This window comes from Columba livia, chromosome 4 (genome assembly GCF_036013475.1).
Source record: "Columba livia isolate bColLiv1 breed racing homer chromosome 4, bColLiv1.pat.W.v2, whole genome shotgun sequence".
In the NCBI taxonomy this organism is placed as follows: domain Eukaryota; kingdom Metazoa; phylum Chordata; class Aves; order Columbiformes; family Columbidae; genus Columba; species Columba livia.
In genome coordinates this window covers 69,790,249-69,810,156 of record NC_088605.1, presented here as the reverse complement: position 1 = coordinate 69,810,156, position 19,908 = coordinate 69,790,249, and the positions used below count along the sequence as shown (strand labels likewise).

General features: G+C 39.9%; 1 protein-coding gene across 18 annotated transcripts in view; it reads left to right on the top strand.

The window, feature by feature from the left end:
• Positions 1–19,908, top strand: part of ANK2 (ankyrin 2) — a 365,851-nt gene that overhangs the window by 109,488 nt on the left and 236,455 nt on the right. For 5 of the 18 annotated variants that reach the window (XM_065062220.1, XM_065062236.1, XM_065062219.1 and 2 more), the window contains exon 1: positions 9,870–10,071. The exons of 2 other annotated variants lie outside the window; for them this stretch is intronic. In XM_065062220.1, the coding sequence (XP_064918292.1) occupies positions 9,991–10,071 (81 nt within the window). In that variant the 5' untranslated portion in view covers positions 9,870–9,990. Of the gene's footprint in view, positions 1–9,864; positions 10,072–19,908 lie in introns of those variants that run through there. 11 more of the 18 variants (XM_065062232.1, XM_065062229.1, XM_065062240.1 and 8 more) reach the window with 4 other exon arrangements.

Here is a 19,908-nt window from a genome sequence, read left to right as displayed (position 1 = left end):
AGGTATTATGCAACTAAACAAAATTTATCACTATCTGTCACTGTCGATATCCTCAGGTTCCTTCTGTTCCAGTGGTCTGCGGGTTCCACTTCTTCTTTCTTGGCAAGTACCGAACGACAGGTCATCAGGTCGCAGGGCTAGCTTCTTTTGAAGTTCCACCTGTCTCATTTGTTATCCATAGTTCACCAGTCTAGCATAGAAATCAGCAACCCTAAGAATAGCATTTATCAATGTCTTAACTAAGGGTACAAAGCAAGCATAAGGTAACCACGCTCATGGTTGTGGGTAAGGACTATACAGGGGACAAGCTGAGACTTTCAGCCTTAGCAGCACAGCTTATAACACTGATATAGGCCTAAAATCCTAATTTCCTAACTTCCTACAACAAATATATGTATTTTCAATTAATTAACCTTTTTTTACCTTTCTGAAATAATTCTTGCTGGCCCTTTTGCAAAAGTTACTAATGCTGGATTTGAGATCATCAAGTAAAATCTATACACCTGAGATCTGAGAGCACTGAAAATGGCAGTGACTGTCAAATCAGTGTCTTGCTCTCTGATCCTCTATTACATTGAGTTCATACTAATTTTTACATAGTATACTTGAAAAGGACTTTACTAAGAGTGCAAGTTGTAAGATGCTTTTGCAACCTTTATTTGGCCCAGTCACGTGTATACATCATGATACAGTCTTCAATTACACAGGCCCCTAATACTTTTTCCACCAACCCCTGCTGTATTCAGTGCTCAAAATAGACAATACTCATTTAATGAACAGCTATTCAATAGCTTGTTTCCTTCTTGTTGTTCGATTTGTGGCCCTAGGCCTTATTTACAACATGTTGTTCAAGCACTCCCCTTGAAGACAGAATTATTATTCCCCCAAGACCTCATCTATAGTGCTCATCAAAATACTATCCAGAGTGTTGAAAAATAACTAATTTTCATTACATTTCTGTTAAGTGAAGAGGCACAATTATTCCTATTTAATAGACGGGATGCTGAAAGAGAGAGATACAAGTGATATTCATAAGTTCTGACTATGTTTGGATCCTTAGTTCAGGAAAATGGGGACTTTTGTTTTTCAGTGGAAGTGTATTCTGTCTCACTGATTCCAATTATAAAGTGTTCTCTTGACTTTGATTATGGCTGGGAGTTATTGCCCTTTGAAGAAAAGATCACGGGATCTCTGGTAAGCATCCAGAAAAATATAAACTTTCCTGTGAACAGTGTGTTTTTAAGCACCTGTCTTGTATTAAGTATCATCTCAGGTGCAGATGCAGCAGCATATGAATCCTGTTGTCTGGGGTGAAGTTCAGTTGCCCCAGCTGTGAAGCTGCCATCCTGTTCCTAGTCTTACAATGTCCTAGAACCCACCTTCCAATTTCTCTAAAAACTCTGCAAATCAAATGAAACGTGCCCCCACTCTGTATCTCATGTTGATTCCTTGGTGTAGCAATCTAAGCTGTGACAGAGCCAGGTGGTTCTACTGAAACAACAGATATGCTGTGATATGATTAGATCACATAATGCGTGAATACAGGTAGAATTAAGGTTACGTCAGTACTATTGCTATTTATTTTTCCTTATTTCTGGAACAGTAGACAACCATCTGCTCGCTCTTAGTATTAACAGCAGTAGCTTCTTGTTCTGTATGTGAGCCCCTACACAGTTTGCCCAAGTTTCAAAACATTTGCTGATGGTAGATCTTGACTTCACTATTCCCCTTTCCCCTGCCCCAGTTCTGGGGGACACTAGGCTTTTAGGAAGCACTGATTCTTCTCTGCATTTCCCATTTTTCAACCTCACGGCGTAATTTCCCTTCTCCTCCTGCGCTACTGATTCCATTTCCAGATTCAGGTCCTGGTTCTGCTCCTCAGGTGTTGGCAATCTTGTCACTCGTTTTGTGCTTTTTGATCCAAAGCATGTGGATATAAAATAATCTTTAGTAGCTGAACTCTTTCAGATGAACATTTCAAGTTCCTCTTGAAACAGTCAGTATAAAAACAAACAAAAAAAAAACAACAAACAAAAACCCTAAACAAACTAAAACTCTTAAAATCCAAACCCTTAAATCGAAGAGGTAGAAGTTTTAATATTTTACAAGAAAATGAAAACAGTACCTAGCAAAAGAAAGTTGTATGTAACTATTATAACTACCATCTATACCTATAATATAATAATTTCAACCTTAGAGGCTCATTTGAGTACCTGGCAAGAAAAAACCTTTTTTTTAAAAAAAAATTTGTTATACTCTGCTGAAAACATGACACAGTTTTATTGCAGCTTGTGCATGTTAAATGATACAAGATACTGTATTTTATAGGAGCCATGATACAAACATTTATCCTAATTTATCTTTATGCTATAACTGATTTTTGGATTTAATTTCTAATAATCTTTGCTTTCCCTGATGAACACAAATATCTGAACTCCTTTACTGCAGAATACAAAAATAATAACAATTACCCAAAAAATAAAAATTCAAGGCATAAGAGAGGAATGCTCCCAGCTAGAAAGTGTCCATGGTAAGTGTCTGGTTACTATAGCAATCACCATGGAGCATGTGACCAGCATGATAACTGCAAGGTACTTAAGAGCCTTTTTTCTTGCATAAGTTTGATGTCTTCCAAACAGAGGTGTTATGTGAGGTCAAATACACTCAATTGTAACCACCAGATGGATGGATAATGCAAACGATCAATTTGCAACTCCCACTGGGCAGAAAATGGTGCATTCAGTTCATAGATTTTAATTTGTTTGATCTACAGCACGCTACAAGTACAGAGAGGATTTTCTTCTCCCCAGTCTAATATTTTTTTTAATCTGTGTTTTGACTATCAGTTTGTATGTAAATCTTTGCTGTGTATGTGTTTTGTGGAACATTTCAAATTATGCGCACTCATACCAGTAAAACTTGGCTGACCATTGTTATGTCAATAATGCTAGAGATATTGTTTAATTCCATCAAATAGGAGTTGTTAATACTGAAGGACAAAGTGACTTAGTGTTTCATTAAAATAACCCATTGTTTTAAAGTTAATTCTCTCTTTAGACAATTACTTTGTCTAGTGAGTTCGGTGGCTTGGCGTCAATAATGCACTGTGTCTACCAAAAATCTGTCAAATCTGTATGCTGCATTACTTACTTTTTAATGTGTATTTGAATAGATAATCTCAGGTTTATTCCAGCATATAGCATTGCTGATTTAATTTTCATCAGTGTTTAAAAGCTCTTAAGAATTCAATTTTAAAATCTTAAATATTGATAGTCCCTTGCCACTTCCATCGAATGACATTTTTCTAGAGGATAGAAGTAACAAGAAATAGAGTCAAGTGATTAAATATATCTACATTTGTTTTAAACACCTATACAAGTTGTTGACAGTATTAAACTTGGATGTGAAATTTTCACGGTTTGGAAATATTTACCTTTGAAAGAACCTTTTCTTTAATGCACATTTGCAGCATTATTGTGCATCATCAATGATGGAATATCTGACTGATAATAAGAGAGCACTTCGTATGGTTGGACACACAAAGAGGTACAGTCTTTGTTTTGAGATTGCTACTAACAACAGATACTCATCAACAGATACAACAGATACTCATCTGGGGAAATGAGCTACCCAAGTGTATTTGCCACAGAGATATTTGCTGTCTTTCTGTTGTGTGGAAACCAGCACTGACAGGTGTTTGTGCTGTGCCTGTGTTGGAGGCTCAAAAAAACAGTGTCAGGAAAGGCCCTGGGTCATGCTGCTGTCCACACCGCGGGTGCTGAACTCTGAAACAACCGGTGAACTGTAAATGGGATATTTTTTTAAAATTTTCTTTTCATTGGCTTTCCTTTTCGAACAAGATTTATTAGAAGAATGGAAGTACACATCAGGTTTACTTCTTGGAAGGTGGCTTTGTATTTCTTGGCTATCTTAACTATCCTGAGAAGGTTCATTGCCAGGTCAATCACAGCTATGTAACATAAATCCAAATTAAGGAAAGATCACTTGTCACATGTTTTAGATGCAAACTGTGTAACATTCTAGTACTTCTTAAACACAACATAATAGGCCATTTTTAGTGGAAAAGTATGACACATGGTTGGAATAATGGATAGAGGAATATGCTTATTGGGAGATACAATCAGAATTAGTAGGAACAAACACTGGCCTACCTCTTTGGTCGCCATGTGTTTTCATTTTTTATTAGTGCTACTGTATACAAAAACGCTTGGGGTATTTTTGTGAGTTATAGTCTGGCCTAGAACCTCAACTTTTCTTGGTCTAAAGGTTGTTCCACCTTTACCTTGGTCCCATCTTCAACCTAGGTATAAGAAAAAAGTAAGACTGTAGCCAGCATTTCACTTGAAGTAGCAGATATCTGGAATGATAGACCCTGCACAGGTCCCTCAGTGGAACTGTGTGGAGTCTCAGCAGGTTGGGCACTTGGCTGCAGCACACCTCAGGCCTCTGTTTCAAGTCCTACTTGCACTGGCTATTGTTGTGTGTCCTCAGTCACAGGCAGCCAAGGGTTTGTGTCCACATGGTTAATCTGCTCAGTAGCTGTGGTGATTGACAACTAAGTGGTTCAACCATTGGTCTTCCTTTGTAGTTCTTTTTCCATGCTGACAATTGGAAGATATGCTGAAGAAAATGAAATTAAATGGATATGAATTGATCAGTTAGATCTTTTCACAGTTTCACCCCTCTCTCTATCTGTCAAGAAATGAATCCATTCATACCAAGGAGCATGCAGAACTGAGTGAAGAAATTAGGTTGTATAAACTCTGCATTAAAATAATAGACATTTTCTGTGGTCTCTGAGTCAAGTTTTATATATTAAAAGCCCTTCTTGTTCCTTGCATAAGGATGATAATTATACTAATGGGACATATTTTTGTGTTTAAATGGTTGGCTAGTATAGAAGTCAACAATGAGACTCCCCTTGTCTTTATCAGAACCAGTATTTCATGCAGAATTTTTACACAGAGAAAACTATAGGGAAAAGTACGTGCCTGCCAAGTTAAAAAGAAATAATTTTATCATTTGTTGAGCGGCTAAAACTATTTCCTTGGTGGGTTTTTTCCTTTTTTTAAATTGCCTGTGCCTTTATTTGTCTGCTTCTGGTTCTGTTTGTGCTGTATTCATTGAGGAGGGAACAGTTATGTAAACAGTGTGTAAAAATGCTCATTTCTATGATATGTTATTGAACTTCATTTCATCATCGTAAAAATAACTTTTTAGACTTTCTGGTATAATTAAATAAATGCATACTTTAACTCTTTCCTGTTACAGTTTGGTTTAATGATTTCAGTAGTAAACCACAGAGATGGCTTTTTCACCCACCTCTGATTCACTCTATTGTTCTTCTCTTATCAGGGTGTGACAGATGGAAGCTGAGGGTTCAGCTCAAGTTAACCAGCAGAAACTCCTGTAGTGGCATGTCGATAAAATCCCAGATGATCGTCTATGGTGTACTGCTCAAGAGATGCAGAGCACTTACCATGCATGATATTTAGAGTGATTTTTGGTTTGCTAAACATAGAAGCAACTGACAAAATATATACCTGAGTATTTTAATGCCTGTAACAACTACTAAAATCAATGCACTCTTCAAACAGCTGCAGAATCAAGGGTCTGTATTTGTAGAATCACAGAACAGTTGAGGTGGGAAGTAGCCTCTGGAGATTGTCTAGTCCAGCTCCCATATTGAACCAGGGTCAGCTAGGGTGTGTTGCTCAGGGCCATGTCCAGTTGAGTGTTGAGTATTTCTAAGAGCGGAAAATTCATAGTCTGAGTAATCTCTTCCTTTACATATAATAGATTTTTTTTCTTATATTTAAATGGAATTTCTTGTATTTCAGCTTGTGCCCATTGGCTCTTGTCTTGTCACTGGTTACCACTGGAGTCTGGCTTTGTCTTCTTTACTCCCTACCATTAGGTATTTGTACACATTGATAAACTTCCTGCGAGCCTTCATTTTCCGAAGTGTGAAATGTGAGATATGGAAGTGTTCTGACTACGATTTTTTTTAAGTATAGATAGCACAGTTGCAGAATATAAAGGTCAAGGTGTAGAAAGAAGTCCTAATTTAACTATAAGTTTCTAATTTTCATTGCTTTTTATAATGGTGGGATTTTAGACACGTTAAATTTAATGGACCTGCTGCTGTTGAGTTCAGTGGGAATAGAGTTGACTTTTTGGATTAATCTTTTTAATTGTAGAAGTAACAAGGAATGTAGAGTATTTTCTACTAGCAAAGCATGACTTCTGTGACAGCAAAGGGGAAGCCAGTGACCACATGACAGTGTAGACACGCCTGAGCTATAATAGTTATAAGCCTGATAGTGCACGCAGCATCACGGAGCTGGTGCAGACTGTCATCATCTGCCAGCAGTTGTAAAGAGGATGTTCTTCTTTGACTTTGGTTTGCACACCAAAGTGAATGCATTGGGAATGAGGGTCTTAGGTTTGGAAAACACCCAAACAATACTCAGTAAGAAAACCTTTCCAAGTGACTGCACTTATCAAATCAAAGGGATTCCTTTAATACTGCTGCTGTTACTGCTGATGTACTACAAGAAGCTGCTGGCAGTGCTTTCAGAAAGGCTTTCAGGAAGTTGCTTCACACTTATGGTGTATAATTTCTTTTCAGCTCCATAAAGTAAATTCAAGCTGGAGTGGAATCCCCTTCATCAAAGCTGTATGAAGGGAAGTACTTGTATGTTGTTAATCTGAATGGTTGCTCACTGGAATCTGATTCAGATGTTGGCTGGATTAAGGCACTTCAGCTAAGCACCTGGACTTGGGTGTCATGAATATGGGCCTTGAAACAACATAATGGACAGGATATACCCGTGGGAAGTTTCCACATGCTAATCTGTCTGATCATCTACACCCTCATTCGTGGGAACTTCCTGATTGTAAATTACAAGCCGTTGATCCTGCACTAGTTCTGTGGGGTGATAGATATGGGTTGGAGATATGATACCCACTTTATAAACTGCTAAAGAGTGATCATGTATGTGACAGCAGCCCTTTGTTTCAAGTGAGTTAAAAATTACTTCCTGTGCAATTCACCATATTAGAAGTTTGATTATGTGTAGTATTTTTTTTTCAGCTAATACATTCTGTTTTGTGAAGGAAATGCAATCCATACACTATAATATTTTTTCTAACTGCCTTAAATTTGGAAAAATGCCTTCAGCAGTAATGATTATTTAGGGTTTGCTGGGGTGTTTGAGCATTTCGTTGAGACAGCTTGTATGATTATTAGACCTGAGCTTGTGTGGTTGAGTTATTGTCATTTCACACCTGCTGTGATTCCCCGGTTGTTTAGGTTTCATGCTGGATTTCTGGACCTGTGGGAAGTAAAGAGGACTGATGTATTGTTACTGAGCAAAAGCATTTGTTTTCTTTGACTACATCTAAAACTGTATTGGCAAAGGTGAATGCCCAGGATTTGGGGACATGACCTAATAGCTGTTAATGTTGTCCTTCAGTAAATTGGTACATGTGAGTTTGTGATGGTTTAGTAACTCTCATCAATATGGATCTGATGTACTTGTTACAATAGGCTTTTCCAGTATTTTGTTTGTGGGTGCTGTCACACCATACACTTGATTTTACATGGAGTAGTGTGGTAGGGCAATTCTGGTGTACTGATAGAATAAAAGATCTATCTGGTGAGAAATGTGCAGCTTCACTATGGACAGTTAAAGGCTGATTTATTAACGTGATTCTACTCTGTGGTCTAGTTTTGCAGCTAACTGCTGCTTAATTCCCTCTCTATTTTTAACCTGACATGGACTTATGTGACGATGAAGTATGAAGAACTAGACAACTTACATAATGAAATGGAAAATCCTCAGGCTGTGCCTTTGTCTCTCACTTCTTCCTCACACCTTACAGGCTGCACTTAGCTCTGTCTGCCTCCCAGGGGTGCTGGCCTTTTGCTCTCACCGTGACTCCCAGCGACTTCTTCCTTTAACAAGGCATCAAGCCTTCAATCATAAAAGCCTCTCAGGAAAATCTGCTCCTTTTCCTGGCTGCCATGGAATTCTCCTGCAATCCTGTTTCCTTATTCTTTTCTGTCTTGAAGACCAAAATAAATATAGAAATAAAAGTGTAGTAGCAAGTCCCATTATTTCAGGACAGAGGGACAAGCAATGGATTTGGTTGAGAGATACATTCTTTATCCCATTTACATCGCTGCACCATAACCTCAGAGCTTTCAGGACCATCACATGTGATTCAACCTTTCGTTGTCTTTACATTCAGAAATACCAGTGATTTTAAAAAAAGATATATTTATTTTGCAAGAAACATTATTGTAAGAAGAAAACGCACAATACATCATGGCTACTTCAGCAATCTGCCTTAACCCAAGGATGACTTCTTAGTGGGAATAAACAACTAACAAAGATTGTAAAAGGCTTAGCTTTGTATGAAAAAAGGTTTGTGGAGAGGGGTTTGTGCAAAATTTGACTACAATGCAAAAGAGGGGAGAACCTCTGTCTTTAAAGACAGCCTTTGCATGCAGAGTCAGCTAGTTTGTAAATTAAGAGTATTCACATCCTCACAGGTTTCACAAATGATTTCCACGAATGTCTGACGCTGATAACAAATGACTGTTGTATGTCTTTCCCAAAATACTCGCTGTGACTGTGATTGCAGCTCTAATTATGGGATAACAGATGCAGTGTTCTATAGCAACCGCCTTCTTCAAGATTTGTAGCTCCCTTTACTTTTACATGTTATTTCTTCTTTTAGTGTAAAATTTACTACTGCTAGCAGTAACAAAGAAGTCACTCTTCAAGTAAAAAAAAAAAAAAAGTATTTTCAGATTGTTACACTGCTCACATTGTTTTTGTGCTGCAGATGTTCATTGTGTTACAGCCAGCGCAGTTGTGGGTTAGCGTATTCATGCCTCATTGGGTCCTTTCCATGTTCTCAAACCTCTCCTCCGCTGAGTAAGCAGTTAAAGTGACTTTTTCTTCTGTTCCCCAGCCTTTGCCACTGTTTTAGAAGGGGAGCGAATTACTTGGCTGTTTTGTTCACTTCTAAGTGGAACAGTAGTTTTTTTCCCCCTCCTCTTTAAAACGTATTCACCAGAAGAACTAGAATAATGCATCTTCAATTCTCACATACATTTACATGTGAATGTTGCTGTGTTGTTCTTTCAAAATAAGGAGGAGGTGATTTATTTCAGTAGTACAAACTATCGCCTTATGCCGTGCCAATCATGCTGCCATTGTCTGCTTTAATAGTGACAGTGAATCATCTCTTAGCTGTTCCAGTCATAGCCAAATAACGGCCTCCCTCCCATTTGTGTGTTTTGGACGAGGAAGGTGTGTGTGCGAGCGGCACCTCGGACTGTGGGATGCCCGGGAACCAGCGGCTCTTTCTTCCATGGCCACAGGCGAGCGGGGAGCAGCATTGGTGCCTTCTGAGGGGCTGTTCTGTTATTTCTGAGGAAGGAGGACACAACCCTTTGTTTACGGAAATACCGTTTCTGAGCCACTTTCCTCCGCAAGTCGTTTCTTGGCTCCTCTGTTAAAGCAAAGAACAAACCTCTGCTCAACAAGTGCATCGGGCCGGGAAAAGTCTTAACACGCGCTATTCATTCTTCCCGGTAGACGGAATGAAAAATGCATAGCGTGCGTTTTTTTTAACCAGACTTTCACCTTCCAGAGCTCATGTTAAGGTGGGGGGGAGCAGCACCCCCGTCCACGGCAGCACAGGGTGTGGGCGTGCCCTGGGAGAGGCCGTGCTGTCCCCGCCGTGCTGCGAGGGGGACCCGCCGAGCGTCCCCGGGGCTCCGTGCCCGGCCCCAGTGGGGGTTCGGGGCGCTGCCGGCCCCCGCCCCGCTGCCACGGCAACGCCGCTGCGCCCGCCCCCGGCCCGGCCCCCGGCGGGTGCCACCCTCGGCAGGGGCTGGGCGGCTGGAGGCTTTCATGGCACGGCTGGGCGCCGGCAAACCTGCTCGCTAGGATGAACGAGGAGGCAGCCCAGAAGAGCGACGGCGGGGAGAAGTGCAACGGCAGTAACCAGAGGAGGAAGAGACCCAAGAAGGTGGGGACGGCAGGCAGCGATGCGGGGTCGGGACGCGGCTCCAGCCTCCCGCGGTCTCCGCTCTGAGCGTAAAGCGAGGGCAGGTAGCGCAGGCTGGGTAGGAGCGGTGGTTTGTGTCGGGAAGAGTGCGAGGTGGCTATGGGCGCGATGCAGGAGCTTGTAGGAAGCTGAGGTGTGCGGGGAGCGTAGGGCTTGGCTGCGGGTGCCAGCGGTGGCTCAGTAGCCAGCCTGCTGTTACGCCACAATCCAGGGGCTTCTCGTCTCGACAGGTGAATTGATAACATCGTGATAACTGAACTGGATGGTTAAGCAGAGGGTGTTCTTTTTTTCATTACCCCCTATCCCCCGCACTTCTTTCTTAACAGCTGTCTGTTTTGTTCAATTGGAGTTGGCTTTATTAGCCATCATTAGTGGATGCCTCTCGGTGCAGATGTCTCTGTATCCTCCTTAAGAAAGACGCCTATTTGTTTTGATAGAAAAAACATAAAACCTGCACGTGATGGTATTGACTTAACTTGTGTGCTTCTGTTCCCCCTTCTTCAAAAGATATAGATGCAGGTTTATAAACCTTCAATTTAGGTTTCAAGAGGTATTTCTTAGCTCGGTTTATGGACAAACATGGGGAGATACGTTGCAGGCTTTTGTACGGTCTGTAGTAATTCAGTGATGCTAATGAAAAATAATTGGGCAAAAATGTGAATTGTCCAGCCACACCCAGTTTCCAGCGCACTTTCTACGTGTATCGAGTCTCTCTTTCATAAATGGTTAATTTGCAAGGTATAATGTGTCCACTGCTTCAATCCTCTGCTTGAGGTAATTTCTTTTTAATGGTTTTAATTGTAGGCAAATAATTACTTCTGTTTGTTTTTTCTCCTTTAAGAGGAAAGACATCTGTGGTTCTGCATATTTATGATATAAACTCATTTATGGTTTTTCCCCACCCAGTTCTTTAATGTCAATTGGTATAACACGAATTACTCCACTGAAATGAGTAGGGCTACTTGTGGGGTGAAGAATTACTCCAATATGAGGAAGAATTTAATCCATACAAAGTATATTCACTGATGAATTCTTTAGTCCCTTGATTTGCATAGAATTTGCATTTTGACCAATCTTGTATGTGAGCAAGGCAAATTGCTACAAATAGAAATTATACCTAGAGCTGCAAACAGACACTTATTCAGGGACTTTTGCAAGGGTTTTGCACTAGGGAAGAAAAGCTGTTTTGCAATACGTGACACTGCTAGGCCCCATTTTATCACAGAAGGAAGATTCTATATGTATAACCATAAGGACACAAGATAATCTAATCTAAGCAAGAAATTGAACAAAAACATCCTCACCCCACCCTGTTGTGCTTGGAATATTGCCTGGATCTCCACACAGTGGGGGATTTTATATAGCATGTTGGCTTTATATTAAGCACAACTGAGCAGCCGAGGGAATATCTGCTTCATCTTACTTCTGAATTTGAAAGGTTTATTTGTGCGGGTGTGTAAATTCATACAAGGAAGCAAAAATCATATGATCAAGTATGTACCCAGTGTTTTCATTTGACTGTTAGATAACCTGGGAACAATCTCATGCTAGGGGAGAGGTTTTGAAGATCTAAGGAGTCAGAGTGGGTATTTCCATCTCTTCTTTTTTGTCCATGCATATGTGGTTTCTTCTTTTGCCATTTTCTTCTAAGTAAAGTGGCCCAGAGCCTTTCAAGGTTGAGACACAAGTATATGTCACGCTGCTGCCAAATGAATGCCTAGAAAGCATCTCTTATATGGAATCTCCATATCCAGAGTCTTCCAACACTTGATGCATCTTCATTTATGAAAAATGTAATAAATGTTTAAGTATCTTTTTGAAGTTATCATTTACAATTATAAAGTATTAATTGGGCAGTTTCAACTGACAAATTTAAAACATAAATTCTTTGTCGCTCAGTTGACATGCAATAGATGTTGGTGCCTCAGGTCTGGTATTAGATTAGCTCTTCTGAAGCTTTACCCTTAGTGACTTCGTGAAGACATAGAGCCACAGGCTTTAATATTCCTTTTTCAATTATAGGAATAATTGTCATAAAAGCTAAAAACAGATAATTTTTTTGATGAGCAAGAGACACCCTGGAATAGCCAGGAGTACAAGAATTCCAGATCGACATCAAGTGAAAAATCCAGCACTTGATCTCAGCTCCTCTGCATTTTGACTTGGTAGGCACAATTTCTTTCAGGAACAAAGATGATAGTGCCATGTGCAAGAGCTCCAAAATCAAATGTGATGTAGCCTGTTTTCAGGCCTTGAACTACTTTTGCTGAACAAAGCTGCATTGCACCATCCAACATGCCCTCTATCTGTTCTGTGGAAGTTGATCCCCTTTGTGTGGATAATTAAATATTAATTGAGCCAGATGAGTTTGATCTATGTATTGGGAGAGACAGAAATGCTTCTCAGATACAGCATTCAGCTGGTTCTTCTATATTCCAGGAGAATGTCCCAACTATGAAATGATGTAGGATTTTCTCTATTTTTTATCAGTACCCCAGGGTTTTTTTAATGCACATGCACTTTAAAGTGAAAAGGCATCGGTTTCATCTTAATAGAGAACAGAAAAAACTGTCGTTTTTGTAAAATGGAGAAAATTACTTCCCACCCCCCAAATAAATGTAATCTTTTTGGTGAAGTTTGTGGCTTAGTGTGTTCCAGTGAGTCAGTAGGCTGCCTTAATGGGTTTGTGAATTCAGCTGTAGGGTTGTGTCCAGTTTTCCTGTGGTACTTCACCTCCACGAGATAAATGGGATATGGCAGAATTTGTGTTCCTGGTTAAAAACCACGCTAAATTTCTGTGTTCATCTAGTTCCAGTGTCAAAGGGCATTGGGTGTTTTCTGCTGGAGGCAGAAGTGAACAGAACGGCTTTTTTTCTGTTGCTGGTGTAACTACATGGAAAGCCAGGGAGAGCAGCGCTTGGTGCACATTGGTCCTGTCGTCTTGGTAGCTGATGTACCATTTGTGTTGAAGGATTAGTATAACAAATGGATTTATAATACGTTTAGTTTCTGAGGCCTCCTTCTGTATTTTGCCAAGTGCCTTGCAAAGTGTCCAAGTACCAAATTCCTAAAATTCTTTTCAAGCATGTTTTTTTCATTATAGGGTGTTTCAGAGGAAAACCAACCGCTCTTGGTCATCATGTAGAGAATGAAGCATGTTGGTACATCTAGTACTAAAAGTACTGATGGCAAAGGGGTTTCCAGAAACCACAGGTTCCTACTCCACCGATCATAAAGCACTCACCATTGACTGATCAATGTAAAGATAACCCATCTGAGTTTATGAAAGAATTTTAGTCTTGTCATTTGTGTTGCTCATTCTTTAAGAGAAATTGAAAACTTGGAGTTAGGCTTGTACTATAAACAATATGGAGGAAGTTGTAATGCTGATTTTAAGGAAGATACCTGAGACTTCCTAACCTAGGTATAATCTCTTATTTTAAGTGTATCTAGGGGAAAAATTAAATTGGATGTATTAGGTGAAGTAGAAGTTATATACTTGCTGATGGAACGTTACAGTGTACAAGCTAATGCTTTTAATTAATTTTAATTAGTTAAGACTATTCATCCTGTCTATAAGGTAATTGAGACCCATTTTGGAATATAAGCACAATTTTGGCCACTTATGTTCAAGAATAAGAATCCAAATGTAGACAAAACATGCAGAGAGCGATTGTTAGGAAGAGAGAGCTTGTCTTATGCAAAAACTAGAAGAGCTTGGCTTTAGTGTGCTAAAGCAAAAAGGCTATCTGAGGGGAAAAGGAAATGAGGCTCTTCAGTAGCCTTCTAATAGGTTTAATCAGGTAAAGAATTGAGATAAACTTGATTAATTATGAACGAGATGTGATTTCTCTAATGTTTCATTGGACTACATTCACGTGAAGGAGGTCCCTTTCATTCCTGTGCTCCTGTGTTTTCACCTCTGGCATTTTCAGTGCCATAATAATATTCCACAACAATTTAATTGGTGGTAAATGTGGCTATATAAACCTTTAAAAATGTTTACCTGGTGCTTTCACTCTTCCAGCTACCAAATTTAGTGGAAAATTGAATAGCACCAGGAGAAAAATTTAAACCAATCCCTAAAATCAGTATGGGGACTTGTATAACAGTAGTTCCAATCTGCTGGGTGGTGTTTCCTCTAAATTGCCTTCATTTCACATTTGAAAGGTCCCACTTCACCTTCTCTAGTTGCTGTTATTTCCCTTGCTATCCCGTTGTTCCTGGTGACAGACAAATAGCCGTGGCAACACTGCTTTTTGCTGTACTGTTTGATGATCCAACTGAGATGCAACCAGATCGTGCCTAAAGTTTTAAAAGAAATAAGGTTTTCCTTCAGGTGATACACAGTAAACTGAACACGCAGAAAGAGCTAATGAGGAAATCTACAGTCTTTTCTTTCATTCAGGACTAAGATTTCTAAAATGCTTTATTGCAAAGTAAAAGTGGTAGTTATAAGTTAACCCAACTCATTGACATTCAGGATAGTTAATTGTACTCGTAATGTAGCTTCTAAGTCTAGAAGGTTTTATTCTCCTTTCAGCTGAACCAGTTTTAGAGTGAATCTAATTTACATGAAAGTGAACAAGCAGAGAAATGGTGCTAGAATTCAATCTTGAAATAATAAAATAGGAGAAAAAACAAACTTATTTTTAGGTTATGGAATTAAGAGACAGGTTTGTAAAAAGACTGTTAAGGATCAAACCAGCTGAATTCCTAAATGTCTGCACTATGTTTCAATATGATTTGCACTATCATAAATCTGATGCAACTCCACTGATATTCTTGCATTATTGAGATCAGATTTTTCTTGTTCCTGTTGCTTTTTCTTCCCGTCAAAAGGTTTCCAGCACATTTTGTGCCAGGTATAAAACTACCATAATAGCTTACAAATGCTTTGTATTTTTTTTTTTTTCTCCCTTACTTGTCCCCTCTAGTTTTAGTTGCTGTGTAATGGTAACAAAACAAAAATGGTGTGTATTAACCCCACTGTGAGATAAAGCACATCACCTCTATGTCACTAGTTGCCACAGAGCAGCCATCACTTTTGGTGATAGCATCAGCACAATGCCCTGTGCTTCTCTCCTGGCAGCCCCGTGGTGGCGGGCACTCCGGAGATATAATAATTATTTACGTACAGCAATGAGACAGGGAAAATAGCAATGGGCACAGCTGGACATCTGGACTACAGCATTTTGTCTCATGGTTGTGGTTGTTTTTCTGTCATTGTAAAGTGTGTAAGATGGAGAGAGCATGTGGTAACGGCCACACATCTTAGCCTGGCTGCTCTAGGTCTTTATGTTCTGATGTGGTAGGATCAGTTCAAGCATATTATGCTCTGTTGTACTGATGGAATAAGCAATGAACGAGCCCTTGAATTGACACTCCTACTTATAAGGTTATGTTTATTCATTGGGAGCTTTAATGTTAGTATATATATTGAAAAATGTTGGTTTGTTTTTTTTTTGTTGTTGTTTTTAAATAGAGTAATAAGGAATGATGTTATTTTAGTGTATTAGCAGATTTGTGCAAGTGCTGCATTTCATGGATTAAGTACTGTGAAGATAAAAAGGAGGAAATCATCTGGACAAGAGTGGTGAATTTTATACAGAACCACAGGATGTGTTGAGCCTGCACCCGCCTGCCATGCGTTCTGGGCTCCTGATTTATCATTCACAGTTCTTGCTCATTTTCACAAATGTTTGGCAAACATCAATTGAGTCAGAGAAGCAAGTCCCCTGTTCCCCAGCCAGCTTGCCTTTCTCCCTGCAGGATGCCTGGGGCTGTCAAGCATCGCACATATTGTATTGTATTCACACATCTCGCAGCCATGTCACACATTCCTGCAGGCCAGCAGTGACATAGGCTGAGCTGGGCTTTCAGACGGGAGCCTAAACCTGCCTGTCCTGGCTCTCTGGGGACATTGGGGTCCATGCTGGAGGCAGCTTTGCGCGCTCTCTGCCTCCCCTCCTGCTGGTTATATTGCAGTGTGTGTATGATGGAGAGAAGGAACAAGATAAGTTAGTGAGAAAGCTTAGTACTTATAAATATGCCTGTAGTGAGCCTTTTGTTTGGTCTTCTGCAGGTTTGCTTTGTTTTGTGTTGCATTTTGAAAATCTTACTGAGGCAAGGCTGGGCTGCTTCTCTCTCTAGGCTGTCTCCATTGGGCAAGGTGCATGCACAAGGTCTGGCTGCTCAGCTGGCTCAAGCAGCGGTCTGGGGAGGGATCAGCAGCCTCTCATGTTCTCTGCCTCTCTTACCTGCCTGTCCCTCTCAGATATGCTGTATTTTGTGAGGCTCTGTGTCCCTGCCTCCATTGGACATGCTGTGATGATGCTTTAGATGGCATTTCTGGCTAGGAGAGTTTTTCTTCACTACAAATTGAGACTGACATATGCAGCATGTAGATATCTAGGCTAGGTACTGGGAGCCCTGGAGCTCTGAAATGCAAAGAACAGAGGGAGGCCAAGAAAATAATAAGGTGGCTGGGGGCTTTTACATCCTAATTTATTTGCAGGAATTAATTATTTCAAAATCTTTCCTAGCTGATTAAGTGTGTTGCTTTTGTCTTGGTGACAGAAATTGCTGAGCTGGAAGTTCGAACTTACTGTTATTATTCCTACGCTGTATAGGAATAATTCAGTATTTTGGTACTTCGTTTTCAGTAGAAATTTGCTGTACTATTATTCATTCAGTGTGATCCTAGTCCTAGATTGTTTGCATTTTCTCACTTATTTCCACTTGATTTCATTTTGCTCTGGCACCAAATAGAAGGGGGCAAAAAAAAAAAGTAGGTAGAGATGGGCCAGTGTTTAATGCTCCTTTAGAGCAGTTTCTGAAATTGCATGAAAGAGGCAATGAACTGCTTCAGGTCACTTTATTTTTTTATAAAAAATCCATAGTTGAAAATACATGTAATTCATTTTCAAATTAAACTTTCTCTCTTGTAAGTGTGATCTTGGAGGGTGGAAATATACTGTTACATCTTTGTCTTTTAAAGAAAAAGGCGGTGAAACATTATCAGCATTCCAAGTCAAATGTGCAGGCATTGACTAGTGTTCCCCAAACCTTCTTGGAACAAAAATGCTCCTTGAGCACACAGCAGTTGAGGGAGTAAAGGTAGATACCTGCTCATATTATCTCACCTTTTCTGTTGCTGTTTCCAGCTAGCCTGCAGTTGGGTTATATGCAGGCAAACGTACTTATATTTTCTCTCAGTGTAGCTCACACACACAAATTTCATCCATGAATCAAGTGTTCTCTGGAGAACAGGATCAGCTTCTAAGGAAATGGTAGAGTAAACATCAGTAATTGCAGTTTGAAATTATTTTCTAGGCTAAACAGCATAGAGGCTTCTGCCACAGGCCAAGTATTTCAGAAGTGATTGGTTGCTTTTACTTTTATTTCATCCAGTTTTGGATGGCATGCATTTATATTATGCTGTAATACTAGATCTGAGCAAACAGAGTGTATGGATTTAAAGTGGCACCTGGAATAGACAGATTCCTGCAACAATTTAGCTTCATGATCAATTAAATCTGCTAATTGTTCCAATTTCTAGGCTTTCTTTATAAGTTAGTGTTTGAAGTATGCGTTGACATAGTTGAGGCAGTGAAGAACATGGGTGACAGTTTTGAAATATATAAATGAAAGTGTGAACTGGTGAAGTTTATAGATAATTTATACTCTTCTGTAGAAGATATGATTCTGAACCTTGTTTGTCTCTTACTGTATTAAAAATTGTACAGCCTTCCTGTGCCCAAAATACTGTATTTTTAATGTTTTAAATATCTAATACATTTGGCAGCTTTCAATATTAGGGAGCAGATGCCAATGTGTAAATGTCAAGAAACAGTGAGAGTTATTCATCATGTAAACAATTAGAAACCTAATCTGACTGTCCTGGCATGATCCAATCAAAAAATGAATGAGTAGGCATAAATATTGGGAGAAGCAGGGTATGGGTAGTATAAGTATGCATTTGTATATGTGGTGTTATGCTGTTTCTCAGCCTGTTTGTGTGTGTTTTTTTCTGGTGCATGGCAACTGAACACAGTGGGCCATGGTCTCTTCTGGATGTCAACAAAGGTTTGTCACAGCCAGCGGGGCCCCTGCCAGCTTTCATCAGCTGGGGATCTGCTCTCTTGTTGCTCTGTACCTATGCAACAGAGCAGAGCGTGGTGAATATCAGAAAACAGAAGCGCTGGAATGGGCACAGATTTTCCAATCAATCTATGATTCATGCTCATTAGCTTTGAAATGCTGAAGAAAGACGCTTTATGAGCTGGCATTTCCATTTGCACTGTAACTGCTTTACTCACACTGAACACAAGAGTCATGACTGCAGCATTCGTGAAAACAAGTGAAAGATGGGAAATGCGTTCTGTGCCTTGTCTAAAGGTCACTTGTCCTACTAAAGGCTCACTGCTCCGGTTAGAGATCATGGCCTTCCATTCAGCCATTGGCACTACTGATGCTGCATTATTTTGTATGAAATGCAAGTCAAACGGATCAAGTGAACTCTAGGTGAACCCGCTTCAGCAGGTGGGTTGGACTAGATGACCTCCAGAGGTCCCTTCCAACCACAACCATTCTGTGATTCTGTGAAGAGTAGAGATACATGTTTCCTTTGGTGCACTTCAGAGGTGAGGAGGAAAGGTGTAACTGTCCTCCCCCTGTACCCTGTGCTCCCTGCCTGAAGAACAAGCACAGCTTTTGGTGTTACATTTATTTTTTATTAACTGCTTCTAACTGTGAAGGTGTTTTCCACACAAGCCCTGGCAATTGCAGAGCTTGCTCTGACTGTGTTTGGAGGCATAAATGTGTGGGGGCTTATGGCTAATGATATTTGATGCTGTGTATTTATACACACCTCTCTCCCCACCAGGTAGTCAGCATAACTGTTTTTTTTCACAGCAACATCGCCAACAGAACCAGCAGGCGTTGGCTTTCCATTATAAAACAGCTGTCATGAACTCATTATGCACTAATATATACTTTAAAATGCAAGATTGTTCCTTTGCAGTGCACAAGCTGAGGAGTATGGCCCATTTGAAATACAGTTGACAGCAATTAGGGTGGTGATGTACAACATGTCTTTCCTAGAAGTCGTTGTTATGAAACAGTTGCTTCCTCTGAACAGAAATAATGCGGTCTGGCTTGTATTTATACAGCAGTTACATGAATGGCAACCCGTTTTTTTTTAATGAATGAACAAAAAAGTCCTGCTGGAAATCTCTTCTGCACAATTTAGCTTCATCCAAATGGAAACCAGTTACATTTAATTAAAAAAAAAATATCACTAAATGAAAGTGGTAAATATGTTCATGAAAGTCACATTTTTCGTTGCTGTATTTGAAGTGATGGTTACAAACCAGTCAAGTATGAGTGAGGAGTCAGTGAAGCTTTATGTGTTGGGTGTTGATGCTGGGGACCAGAGATAAAGGATCATTCACATGGGTAAGTGATGTTTGGACTGGAACCTTTTTTTATGTTCTCCCATCCATCTTCTTGGGAGGATTAACGTGATAATAAGTTGCTATTTTTTTTCTTTCTGAAAGAGGGAACAAATGTTTAACCTTTTGCCAAAACTTTCTGAGAAAATGGATTTAGTTGATCTCCTAGAAAGAGAAGCCCTAGTTAATACACAGGGAAACCAAACGCTTCAAACTGGGATGGTTTTGAGTCTCCAAGGTCTGTAGCACTGATGTGGCATTTGTAGTATTGTTTAGCTTTAAGTTCTGAAACCAGTGGTATTATGGGTTTGTGTTTCTTTGTTCCAAGGCTGAGGCCGCAGTT